The sequence below is a fragment of the Dermochelys coriacea genome, chromosome 3 (genome assembly GCF_009764565.3).
Source record: "Dermochelys coriacea isolate rDerCor1 chromosome 3, rDerCor1.pri.v4, whole genome shotgun sequence".
NCBI classification, from domain to species: domain Eukaryota; kingdom Metazoa; phylum Chordata; order Testudines; family Dermochelyidae; genus Dermochelys; species Dermochelys coriacea.
The window spans coordinates 84,466,938-84,480,806 of NC_050070.1; the positions used below are offsets into that span (position 1 = coordinate 84,466,938).

Below are 13,869 nucleotides of genomic sequence, written 5' to 3' on the forward strand. Positions count from 1 at the left end.
TCCATGCTGATGATGCTAGTTAAAAAATGTGTTAATTAAATCTGTGACTGAACTCCTTGGGGGAGAATTGGAAGTCCCTGTTATAGCAGTCTCAGATGATGACCCAGCACATGTTGTTCATTTTAAGAACACTTTCAATGCAGTTTTTACAAAACACAAAGAAGGTACCAATTTGAGATTTCTAAAGATATCTATAGCACTTGACCCAAGGTTTAAGAATCTGAAGTGCCTTCCAAAATCTGAGCGGGAAGAGGTGTGGAGCATGCTTTCAGAAGTCTTAAAAGAGCAACACTGATGCAGAAAACACAGAACCCAAACCACCAAAAAAAAATCAACCTTCTATTCGTGGTATCTGACTTAGATAATGAAAATGAACATGCATTGAACAATGAACAATCCACACTGCTTTGGATTGTTATCGAGCAGAACCTGTCTTCAGCATGGACTCATGTCCTCTGGAATGGTGGTTGAAGCATGAAGGGACTTATGAATCATTAGCATATCTGGCATGTAAATATCTTGCGACACTGGCTACAATAGTGCCATGAGAACGCTTGTGCTCGCTTTCAGGTAACATTGTAAACAAGAAGCGGGCAGCATTATCTCCTGCAAATGTAAACAAACTTGTTTGTCTGAGCAATTGGCCGAACAAGAAGTAGGACTGAGTGGACTTGCAAGCTCTAAAATTTTAGATTGTTTATTTTTGAATGCAGTTTTTTTGTACATAATTCTACATTTGTAAGTTCAACTTTCATGATAAAGAGATTGCACTACGGTACTGAATTAGGTGAATTGAAAAATGCTATTTTTTGTCTTTTTACAGTACAAATACTTGTAATCAAAAATAAATATAAAGTGAGCACTGTACACTTTGTATTCTGTTGTAATTGAAATCAATATATTTGAAAATGTAGACAACATCCAAAATATTTAAATAAAGAGTATTGTATTATTGTTTCAGTGTGATTAATTGTGCGATTAATTTTTTAAATTGCGCGACAGCCCTACTTAAAACATATACAAGCATTTCTATAGGTAAATCTCTTCCTGGTGATTCTCTATTTCTGCTGAGTTAAGGGGATAGTGTTCTTGTTTATAGAGTGCCACAAATGTGTATGGTGCTTAACAGCCAAATAAGACACATCCCTGTCTTAGAGTTTAAATCCAATATTTCACTTTACAGGCACAGAGGTGTCTCTGGGACCTCCTAATGTCAGGGACTGCAGGTCTTGAACCCTGGGCTACAGAGCACTTAGGCACTAGTAAGTTCCAACCTGCCACCTAGTGACCCACTAGCAACTGCCAAAATAGAAGCTGCACCCTGATAGAGGACTCCAGTCCTGGAATCTGATTGGCAGAATGCTGGAGGTCTTGACTGGTTTACAGCTTCTATACAAACCCAGCACAGGAACAGAAAGTTGTCCATGCAACTGGGATCAATCTATTTAGGACTGCTTCTCCAGCAATACCTGCTCCTGCTACTTCCTACTGATCTCCTGGTAACCTGATCCTGCCTGCCTCCTGATACCTGACTCTTGGTTTGCCATCTGGCCTATCTTGGACTCTGACCTCCTAGTATCTGATGTGGCTTAACTCCCGACTCCTGCTCTGACCATTAGGTCAGACCACCCATGCCCCAGTTGTGACTCCTAGGTGTTCAGGGAGACTATGGCACCTATTACATTTTGGGGCAGGGAGAGATGCAGCCTGTCCTCCCATCTGCAGCTAGGAAGCTAGGCTGACCAGTGTGAAGGGGTAGAGTCAGGCTAGCTTGTTGGGGACTTGTTGGGGAAAGGAGGGGAGACTCCATTTGGAGGGGCTAACACTAATAAGCACATGAAGAAAAGGAGTACTTGTGGCACCTTAGAGACTAACAAATTTATTAGAGCATAAGCTTTCGTGAGCTACAACTCACTTCATCGGATGCATTTGGTGGAAAAAACAGAGGGGAGATTTATATACACACACAGAGAACATGAAACAATGGGTTTATCATACACACTATAAGGAGAGTGATCACTTAAGGTAAGCCATCACCAGCAGCGGGGGGGGGAAAGGAGGAAAACCTTTCATGGTGACAATGCATCCGATGAAGTGAGCTGTAGCTCACGAAAGCTTATGCTCTAATAAATTTGTTAGTCTCTAAGGTGCCACAAGTACTCCTTTTCTTTTTGCAAATACAGACTAACACAGCTGCTACTCTGAAAGCAAGGTAGGCTAATTCCAGCAGTTAACAAGAATATCTGAGGAACACCCCCACTGTGGCTGTATTTCCTGAAAATTCTGGTGAATCTGGCACAAGAGTGGCATGTCCACTTCTGTGACTTTGTACAAATTATTCCTCATTTCTGCAAGAAGGGGAAGAGCATATTGCTTGAGTTTGTAGTAGAGAATGAGTTGGCAGAGAATCACCCAGTGGTTTTGAGAATATTTTTAGAGTATTGTTAGTTTTATCACTGTGGGCTATCCTGGGAAATATCCCTGATTGCCTTCCTTCCCCACAATATCATCATTTTATACCATGCAGCGTGTTTTAGAGTACATGTGGTATTTACTTTGCAGGGGAATGGGACCTTATAGTAACAAAAAGCTACTCAAAGTGGCTTAGCTTATTTTTGTGTTTACTTCAATAACTCGTTATCTAATGTTTGTACGGTATTATATTAACATTGCAGACTTCAGCCATCTATTATCTAGATCAGCCACATAGATTAAACAACAAATGATTAAACAAAACATTAAAAGCGAAGACAAAGTGAAGTGTAGAATGGGAACACAGATGGCCCATTACTGCCAAAGCAATGAGATAATGTATTTGGTTATATATAGTTCCACTGAAACCCCATGAGTCTGATTGAACTTTAGCGAATTATAACATATCAATTAGAATTCAATGAGTATGTCTGCAAAATATTGGATAAAGGAGTTGATATTTATTTGGACTTTCTGCTGTTAAAGAAACTAAATAGCTGTTGATGAGAAGTGAATAAGTGTCAAGGGTTAGAAACTGGCTTACAGACAAACAAAATAAGAATGAATGGTCATTAATTAATTTTCAGCATAGCAAAGGTTTGGCAGAGGATATCCTGAAGTTCCATGCTAGGGCCAGTCTTAATATACTTACTATACGTCTGAAAAATGGGGAGAAAAGTAAGGTAACAAAATTTGCAGGCAACACAGGTAATTAGGTTGGCTGAAAAGACTTTGGCAAGTCTGGTTCCAGACACAGCTGGAAAAAGGAATAAGGGGGAAAAAACAATTAACCATTTCACTACTTCCCCAAAAATATTCTAAAAATAGGTGATTTATTTGGAAGGAAGGGGGGTTATTTCAAGCTGCTTCGCCTATCACTAATGCAGACATGAGAAGAGGGGGTCTTGTTTCTGGAAGCATGTAATTGAAGATAAACTCATACCGCTATCACAACAGTATTATTCACAGTGGTAATAATCATGTGATTATTATAAAGACATTATAAAGAAATCTACTTTAGTTGCTTGTAGACTGTGAAGATTAGATTTGGCAGGCTATTGGCACTGTGGCTTTCAAGCAGACAATGATGTCATTAAAATTCAAGCAGTAAAGTTTGTTTCTGTACTGGCAGATGGCTACTGCTGCATCAGCAACAACAGCACATTATATTGCAGGCCTGTGCATCGAGAATAGCTATTAGTATTTTGGAGATTTTAATAAAAATATCCATTTAGAATCTAGTGGTTGTTCCCTATCAGACTAAACACCAGATCTTAATTAATTTAATCTGTACATACAAAAGAAGTGAGAAAACAGTAGTACTGTATAGTCCCCAATAAAGGACTGCAGCATGTTCCAGAATCCACTGCTTCTCAGCTATTGCTAATAACTGCTACAAACTGCTGTTAGTTTGATTCTGGCCTTTTGTAGGACCACTCGGCAAGGATGCTGTATTCACGCTGCCCCAACACACAATAGAAACTGAAGAACTGAAACCTCAGCTCCAACTTCTGCTTTCTCACTTTGGTGTCTGCTATGATACGGAGAATCTCAAGAACTCTGCTAATGAGATGGAGCTTTTTTCCATGGTAACTAAAGCATTACAAAATGTTCATGAGCATGCTCATGAGGTTTGGCAGAAGAACACAAGTATTGTAGGTTGTATTGCATTGCAGGAATAGTGTTGTGAATTCTCTGTTCTTGGTTGGAAGTGCATTTATATAGAGAGCAGTAAAAGGCCTGTATAGCTTCCCTTATAAACATATTCTACAGTAATAGCCAAAAACATCCTAGTATTGTTGTTTTTAACATTACTGTTCTTAGTAAAATGAAGGATTCCACAGCTTTATTCTACCCAGTCACCCTCCTGCCCTTTCACACAAGCTCATTTCTCAATTTTTTCCCTTTTAGTTTTAGTATGTATTACAGGCATTAGTTACCACCACTAGGAATCTGGCTTTTACAGGTCATTAAGAGTTACTTTACCAAATCCATGCAGGTTAAAAATTACCAGTTTGAGAACAATTTTCTCTATTTTACTACTTTACATGTTCAGGATATAGAGCAGGTGCATAATATTAATTCTATCTAAAGTGTATATTGCCCCTAATAAAATAGCCACTTAGGTACATGCTTAAAATTTAGCATGAGTAGTCCCTTTGAACCTCATTGAGACTAAGCATATACAGAAGTGATTTCAGGATTGGGCCTTAATGTAGAATACCTGTACTGTGTGTCATAGGCAGGTATAGATCCTATCAGTGAGTTCATCTGACCAACTGGAAGAGATTAGGACATACTATAGTTGATTGTTCAGTGGTTAATATTGGAAACTTGTCCTGTTTTGTGAAACCTGTTGAGAACCTCTTCCGTATGCCTTTCAGGTTATCCGGAAATTTCGAAGTGTCTTCAGCAAACAGCAGACAATGAGAACCTTTCCAGTGTATGATGCAGCGGTGCCTGGGTCAGAAAACTGGGGTATTTTAGGACCTAACATGGTTTTGAAAAAGAGAGCCAACTGGATTCCTTTTATAAAGGTAGAAATAAGTGATTTTTTCCCTTTTTGCTCTGTTGGTAAATTGTTGTAATTGCAATTCAGAATATAGCAAGATGCTTTCCAGCCATTTACTTTTTAAATGATGACTTTTTTAAAAAAAATTCCAGAACTATGTCTAACTACCATCATATACAATGGGTCTATTTCTGATTTTCACTCCAGGCAAAAAAGTGAATGAAAACGAATTTAATGCATATACTTTATTGTATATTGCCTTCTATCCACATATGACATTTAAGTCCTATTTATAAATTTTGCCCTTGCTTTTCTGTCAACCAGATTAAGCCCAGACAAGATCCCTGGCAGCAAAAGCTTTTGACAAAACTGAAGCAATGGAAAAAAGTGGACGAACTATTGCATCTTCAATCAAAGTTTTTAGAGGTAAGTAAATAGGATATTTTTAGTATATTCTATTTATTTACTAAGTGCTCTTGGGGAACTTTAAATCCCTGGAGAAACAGCTTGCCTGTGCAAAAAGCTTGTGTCAGGGTTACATTTCAGACTGTAGAGTTCAGACAAATTGAAGATCCAGTACTGAATTGATGCAGATTTTTTTTCTTCTGTTTTCAGGGAATTTTAAGGATAGGAAAATTTCAAAAGATTCAGAATGCTGGTTGATTACTTGACTAAGCATTCAAAATTTCCAGAGCATAGTTCAGGTTAAACTCCAGGTATTTACACCTCTTGGGCCTGATTCTGATCTTGCATACAACAGTTTTACAGTTAATGTCAATGGCATTACTCCCATCATGCACTGTTGTAAACTAGATCTGAATTATGCCTGAAGAAATTTTTTCTAGAAATCTCACAAGAGCAGACTCTTTAGTGAAATTGTTGGCACTTATTATCCTGGTAGGGCCTGAAATACCACGGGAATAGCATCTCTCACAGCATTTAGCAGTTCAGCTTCTAGTATAATCTAGGAAATGGAAAAGAAATATTGTGTGAACCTGAAACTCATACAGTACATGTGCATTAATCTTGCATGACTCTTGTTTCAGAAGCCTCTTGAGAGACTTTACTGTAGTATCACCATATTATTAAGGCACTGTTGTAGTGCTGTGCTGTAACATCCTGTAGTGTAGTTGCTTATAGGCTTGGAGATTGGATATGGATATTCTGTAGCTACACTAGTTTCTAATGAGTTTATAGAGTAACACTTCACTGATTGTTGCAGTAAGTCTTGGACAATATGGAAATCTGGCATGTCATTGATAGTTTTGGGGAGATGAAAGGTGAGGGGGGCGGGGATTGCCAGCTGGAGGAGATTGGGGGAGATTATTCTCTCTTCTATGGAGTGGAGCAAGGGAATAAATGATTCTAGTTCATTAAAAATGAATTTCAATAAAGATAAGTGTAACGTACCCCACTTAGGAATAAAAAATCAAATGCAGAGCTACAAAATGGGGAATAACTGGGTAGGCAGCAGTACTGCAGGAAAGGATCTGGGGGGTTCCAGTGGATAACAAATTGAATGAGAGCCAACAATGTGATGCTATTGCAAATAAAAGCAAATGTATTTCTGGGACATATTAACAAGAATCTCATGTGTAAAACCTGGGAGGTAATTGTCCCACTCTACTCAACATTGGTGAGGCCTCAGCTGGAGTACAGTGTCCCATTTTGGGCACCATACTTTAAGAAGGATGTGAACAAACTGGAGTGAGTTCATAGGAGAGCAACAAAACTAAGGGGTTTTTAGAAAACGTGACCTATGAGGAAAGGGTGAAAGAACAGGGCATGTTCAGTCCAGAGCAGTGGATTTCAATCTGTGGTCCATGGGCCCCCCCGGGGGGGGGGCGGGCGGTCTGCAGACAGTACCTAAGTTTTCCAAGGGTATTCGCACCTCCATTTGACATTTTTAGGAGTCCATAAGTGAAAAGGGTTGAAAACTAATAGTTTAGAGAAGATAAGGCTGAGGGCGGACTTAAACCTTCAAATATGTAAAAAGTTGATTTAAAGAGGCCAGTGATCAGTTGTTCTCTGTCCACTGAGAATAGGACAAGATGTAATTGGCTTAGTTTGCAGCAAGGGAGATTTAGATTGGATATTAGGAAAATCATTCTAACTCTAAGGATAGGTAGGCACTGCAATAGGTTACCTACGGAGGCTGGGGAATTCCCATCTCTGGAGGTTTTTAAGAACTGGTTAGACATACCTGTATCAGGGTGTACTTAATCCTGCATCAGCATGGGTGGATTCACTAGACCGGTGGTTCTCAAAGCCGGTCTGCCGCTTGTTCAGGGAAAGCCCCTGGCAGGCCGGACCTGTTTGTTTACCTGCCGTGTCTGCAGGTTCGGCTGATCGTGGCTCCCACTGGCCGCGGTTCGCCTCTCCAGGTCAATGGGGGGTGCGGGAAGCAGCGCAGGCCAAGGGACTTACTGGCCGCCCTTCCCACAGCCCCCATTGGCCTGGAGTGGCGAATCACAGCCAGTGGGAGCTGCGATCGGCCGAACCTGCGGACGCGGCAAGTAAACAAACTGGTCCGGCCTGCCAGGGGCTTTCCCTGAACAAGCAGAGGACTGGATTTGAGAACCACTGCACTAGATGACCTCCAGAGATCCCTTATAGCCTGACCATTCATAGAAAACTGCAGTTGGTAAGCAGGTTTTGATGACTACCAAATAGGTGAGGTGGCATGATTATTATTATTATTTGTTTTTTTGGTCCCAGTCTCTACCAATGTTCAAAATAAATCTAGGGGGAAAATATAGGAATACAAAAGGTACTTGATAGTAAAGGTAAAACCTTCCCATTTTTTTTTAAAGTCTTTTGCTGTATTTTAGGGTAGTATGAACAAGAGACCGGCAAAGGGTGGAACTCATTGATAACACTCAATAAATAATGTGCATGACAGAAAATTGTGGTTTATGTGGGAAATGAATAAGAAATGGTGCTTTTGAGTGGACCTTGGTTTTTAATTTGTCTCAGTTAAAGCTTCTTTTCGATTCAGTCCCCGTGTCTATATCTTGTTCATTTATTTTTAACAAGAAAGTTTGATTTAATGATCAGTATGCCTTAATTTCCTAAGCATGACCTCCAGCTCCTTAATTCAAAAAAATTATGTAGAATATTTATTTTAAAAATCCTAGACCCCATAGCCTTATGTTTGCTCCTAAATGTATAACACTACATTAACAGAAACCTTTCCTATGAGAGCTGCAATAGTCTTAACAGTGATTATTACAGAGACACCATCAACTTGAAAATAATACTTATTTATCTCTCTCCTTTTTTATTTACTAGCATTACTTGTAACATAAAATGACTGACAAGAATAGAGAGGTTTTTTTTTTTTTTTTAGTTTGTATAATGTATGCTTTTTGGCAGCACTTGGTGTATGTTCAGTTTCCCTGCCTCTGAGCAGAGTTGGTCAGTTTCCTATTTTGTGTGAGTCTTTTCACACCATGACAGGGGAGAGATTTAAAAAAATTAATAAATAGGAAGATAGAGAGGCAGTGCTGCCTCATGGATAGAGCATTGGACTGGGGGATTCTGTTCCTGTCTTTACTACTAGCCTGCTAAGCGTCCTTGGGCAAGTAACTTCTCTGTGGGCCTCAGTTTCCCCATCTGTAAAATGGGGATAATGATACTGACCTTTTTTATAAAGCACTTCAACATCTACTGATGAAGCTCACTCTATAATAGTGAGGTAGGTGATGGGGTGGTGGTTTTATTAGCATTTATTTATTAATTAAATGACTATAATGCCAGAAAATGGAGAGTGAGTTGGGGGCAAGTGTTGTACTTAACACTACTTTTAAACTTTTTAAAAAGACCAGATTTCACTCTGATGGATCCCTTTAAGGAATGGAAAAGTGATATAGAAGAAAAGAAGTATATGATGCACTGATTGTAGCTGCTCCATATGTAAGACTGAAATGTGCGTCTCATTATAGGCCCAATTTTCAAACCCCTCTCCTCACACCAAAAATTCCCCAAAGAAACAAATCCACATGCCAAATCTTGTATCTCAGAGTAGAAATTTTCCAGCAAGTTTGGGTAAAATAAATAAATCCAAAAAGGAGTTTTGAAGTGATGACTAAAAATAGTGCCTTGTAATTGACACTATGAAAAATCTCCTAATACTTTTTGGGGATCTTATTTTTCAATAATGCCTTTTTCTCGAAACTTAAAAAAAAAATCCTGTTGGCCTTGCTGAGGAGAAATGGCATTACTGTTTTTTGGTGGGTAGAAGAGGAATTACGGAAATAATATTCAAGTTTGGGATAGGGCAGGGCCTGAATTACCTAGTGTGATGGGATCCCCGGGTAGAGCATGGGACCGCTGTACCCCCTTACCTCTCTCCAGCCTGAGCTGTCTCTCACAATGCCTTGCCAGTGACAAGCAGCAAGCCCCTCCAGGTGCTGTTATCACTCAGCACAACTGCATGTGGAGCCCCACACCCAGCTAGATTGCATGAATGCTTCCAGAGCCACTCATGAATCACACAGAGAAAGGCACCAGCCTCATCCCTCCCAGCATTGTACCTCAGGAATATACCGTCTTGCTCAAGATGGGCAGTACAAATTTATTAATTGGTTCACCACTTCATCAATGGAAAGTGACCAGCCTTTGCAAACATAAGCAGTTTTGCCACACACTTCATACAAACTCACTGGTAAAATAAACAGTTAAACAAATGTATTGACTACAAAAGATAGATATTTTAAGTGATTATAAGTGATAGGCAAAAAGTCAGTTAGTTACCAAAATAAAATAAAATTTAAGCATGCAGTCTACACTCTCAACCCTTGCATAATGACAGGTTTCAGAGTAGCAGCCGTGTTAGTCTGTATTCGCAAAAAGAAAAGGAGTACTTGTGGCACCTTAGAGACTAACAAATTTATTAGAGCATAAGCTTTCGTGAGCTACAGCTCACTTCATTGGATGCATTTGGTGGAAAAAAAAACACCAAATGCATCCGATGAAGTGAGCTGTAGCTCACGAAAGCTTATGCTCTAATAAATTTGTTAGTCTCTAAGGTGCCACAAGTACTCCTTTTCTTTTTACTCTCAACCCTATTAGACTGGGCAACATCTAGATTTAAGCAGTTTTCCTCACCCCACTGGATATTGCAGTTCATAGTACACACATTTCACCCTTGAAACCTGGGCCAGTCTCCTCTGTTGGAGTCTTAAGTCTTCTTCATGTCCTTGTTGCTTGCAGCATAGGTGGGGGCAGGAGAAAAGGCCAAGCCTGGGCCCCCTATGTTCTGTTTTATACCCTCAGTCCCATGTGCTTGGAGAACACAATGTCCAGGCATGTCTGGTGGGCATTGCTGAGTCCCCAGGTAAGGTTGAGCAATTCCCCTGATGTGGCCACATGCAGGTCAGTCATTGAATTGTAACCCCTTGCTGGACAATGGCGGCTGATGGTTGTTTGACACCTCGCCCGGGTGTTGGTTACTTTCCTTTCTGTTGTCTCTGGGGAGCTATCATCTGGCTGATTCCCCAACTTACAGCAGGTTTTAGTGACAACCATACAACACAATTCTCATAACTTCATATGCACTAAAGATATACATATTTTGTTAGAACAGTAAGTCTCAGCTGATGATAACCTTTTCCCTGATACCTCACATAGCATGCTTTATATGCAATATCACAATTATATATAGATGAGGAATATGGGGGTTACAAGACACTCCCCCAAGGTATAGTATGTCAAACCGAGGGGGGGTCAATAAAGGGAATAAAGAGGTGGCATAGGAAGTTGGAGGGGAGGTAGCACTGAGGGGAAGAGGCTGTCCTCTTCTCCTTCTACCAGTCCACCTCCATGAGGAAATGAAGCATCTCTCTCTTCCAAATCAGGTGGCTCTCTTGTAATCTTCTGCTATGGGGAGGTCTCATCTGACATCTTCAGCCTTTGGGGGAGGTGGGAGGGAGGGAAACAGACAATTTACTTGTGCAGAGGAGCAGCAATCATTTGCAGGTATATAATGGATTGGATGGAGGTGCTATGCTGCCTTGCTAAATTCCCTAGAACTCATCCCAACTCCTCAAAAAAAAGATGGCCTTGCTTTTAGATTTGCCTTGTGAATCTTAACTCTCAGATATTTGATGTGATTGCAATAAGGTTTCTGACATGGAGCAAGTGATTGACGTTCTCCAGGAGCATGCTACAGAAGTGCTAGAGCCAAGTCCAGTGCGATCAAGTTTTGTGACTTCTCACCGCTCAAGACAGCATTGCTATGATCAAATCTGGGAGAGAATTTATAGCAACTCAGAGCTCCAGCAGGTATTTTTGAAGGGGAAGATCAGGGGAAACTTGTGTAACTATGAGTATGGACTAGTAACTCCTTTTTTAGAAAATCTTCATTTAATCAGTGATGATGAAGAGCCTCTGCATTGAGAGCTTCTGTAGGGAGACCATGAAGTTCCCTCTCTTCCAAAACTCGGTCTCCCTCCTAGGATGTTGTTTCTTATAGGATTGTGGTGTGGGTTTAATAGCAGGGGAAAGGGCCAGCTTTTTAATTGGGTGAGTATGAGAGCAGATTTGGCAATTGAGAGGGGAAGCTGAATTTGTGGGCTTGGTTTTAAGAAGGTTCAGTAGATGGGGAACAGTTCAAAGGGGATGACATGATTCATCTTCAAAGTTTGAGAGGTAAAGACATGAACAAATTATCTTAGAATTAGTAATGGGTCCCAGTTGTCTTACTGCAAATTCCCCTGAAGCAACTGCAATATGTGGGTTTTTTGCTTCCTCCCCCATCCCAAATTCCTGTGACTAATCCCTGAATTTTAAAAATATTCAGCTGACCAAGACTTATTGCCCATTCCTCCTGTTGTGTCAGAAGGCAATTAACAGCTTCCACACTAACAACTCTTGGTATATGATGTGATTTTATGTTTTAATCTCCGAACTGCCTACATCTGCAATCAGATGCTCCATTTGACTTAATATCAAGTCTAGTATTGTTTCCTTTTCTGTTGGTGGTTGTTCATATGGCATTGAATGATTCTGGAAAATGATGGCTGGAAAGGGGAATCACTTTTCTCAAACTGCCCTATACTTATGAGGTAAAACCACATCAAGTGCCAAAAAGGGGAACAGCACCAAAACCGTATGAACCCCTTTAGTGACAACCTAAATGCGCAATTTTCTTTTTCTGGTGAGATTGTTTGAACCCTTTCTTGGAGGCAAGGGGATCCTCTCTATATATGCCTTTATACACTTACCATTTCATGTGACTGTCTCTCTAAGTGAAGAGGACTGGTTGTCACGTCCTGTGAAACCAGCCATTGTCAAGCTTATTAAATGTTGTTGTCAGATGTTGAATGGCAATGAATGACTTGGAAAGATTGTATCCACACAACTGGAATACAGTCCTGAGAGACTAAGTTCTCAATGGGAATAATGAGTGTCAAGTGCTTTCATTGGTAAATGCCTAAACAGCCAGATTTAAAAGTGGCCATCCTTCAACAAAAAAACTTCAAAAACAGACTTCAATGAGAAACTGCAGAACTGGAATTAATTTGCAAACTTAACACCATCAAATTAGGCCTGAATAAAGACTGGGAGTGGCTGGGTCACTATAAAAAGTAATTTTCCCTCTGTTGATATTCACCCCTTCTTGTCAACTGTTGGGAATAGGCCACTTCCACCTTGATTGAATTGGCCTCAGTAGCCTTTACCCCCCACTTTGGCAAGGCAACTCCCATCTTTTCATGTGCTGTAACATATATACCTGTCTACTGCATTTTTCACTCCATGCATCTGATAAAGTAGGTTTCAGCCCACGAAAGCTTATGCTCAAATAAATGTGTTAGTCTCGAAGGTGCCACAAGGATTCCTCATTATAATCTCTTCACTGTCCTGTTGTCTTCTAAAGAATACAGATTTCTGATGCTAACTAGCACTGGGTGCGTGGGTGGGTGGTTTAAGAAATAAATGCCAGTTTTAACACCAGTGTAACTCCATTGACTTCAGGGGAGTAACTCCTGATTTACACCAGAGAAAGTGAGATTGGAATCAGGCCTTGATGGAGGTGGTGATGGATGGGCAGTACTAGCTACTTTCCTGAATAATTTTTACATTTTTTTTTAAAGTTTATTGTGGGGTTGGAAGGGGCCTAGAAAAACAGACATCACTACAAAGTATTTCAAAGATATTATCTACAGCCCTGAATTGGGGTGGGGGACTTATACAGTTCCAATTACTATTATGATAGTCTCCTTAGGAGTCTGGGTTTGATCCTTCATTTGTATACCTGCATGTAGGTTCAGAGGAGGTCCACATGAGAGAGAATTAGATTCCTCATTAAGTATCAGGGGGTAGCCGTGTTAGTCTGTATCCACAAAAACAACAAGGAGTCCAGTGGCACCTTAAAGACTAACTGATTTATTTGGGCATAAGTTTTTGTGGGTAAAAAACCCACTTCTTCAGATGCATGGAGTGAAAATTACAGATGCAGGCATTATATAATGACACATGAAGAGAAGGGAGTTACCTCCAGAGGTGAAAGTAACTGAGGCCACTTACCAGTATGGGGCAGCTCCAGCCCCCGGAAGGGGTGGGGCCTCGGATGGAAGGGGCGGGGCTGGGGGGTCAGCATCCTGCAGCCAGCCCTTCCGGTCTGGCTGGCCCGCGCCGCCCAGGGCTCCTGTGTTGATTTAAAGGGCCTGGGGCTCCAGACACCACTGCTGCTGTAGCGGCAGCAGCATCCGGAGCCCCAGGCCCTTTTAAATCGCTGGCCCCAGGGCAGCTCCTCCCTTTGCCCCCCCCGCCCGTTGGCGGTGTCAAAAGGAGCAGGAATGTTAAAGCGCTTCAGGGTCCTTTGCCATGGCAGCGCTTTAACGTTGTTGTGCCCCCCCCCGCCAATGGGGGAGCGCAGCAAC

General features: G+C 40.9%; 1 protein-coding gene across 3 annotated transcripts in view; it reads left to right on the forward strand.

Annotated features, from left to right (window-relative positions):
- Positions 1–13,869, forward strand: part of LOC119852731 — a 143,634-nt gene that overhangs the window by 17,813 nt on the left and 111,952 nt on the right. For all 3 annotated transcript variants that reach the window (XR_005291796.2, XM_038394346.2, XM_043510788.1), the window contains 4 exons: positions 3,904–4,061; positions 4,857–5,009; positions 5,309–5,410; positions 11,108–11,269. Coding sequence is in view for 2 of the 3 variants with exons in the window: in XM_038394346.2 (XP_038250274.1) it covers positions 3,904–4,061; positions 4,857–5,009; positions 5,309–5,410; positions 11,108–11,269 (575 nt within the window). In the remaining variant the exon portion in view is untranslated. The remainder of the gene's footprint in view (positions 1–3,903; positions 4,062–4,856; positions 5,010–5,308; positions 5,411–11,107; positions 11,270–13,869) is intronic.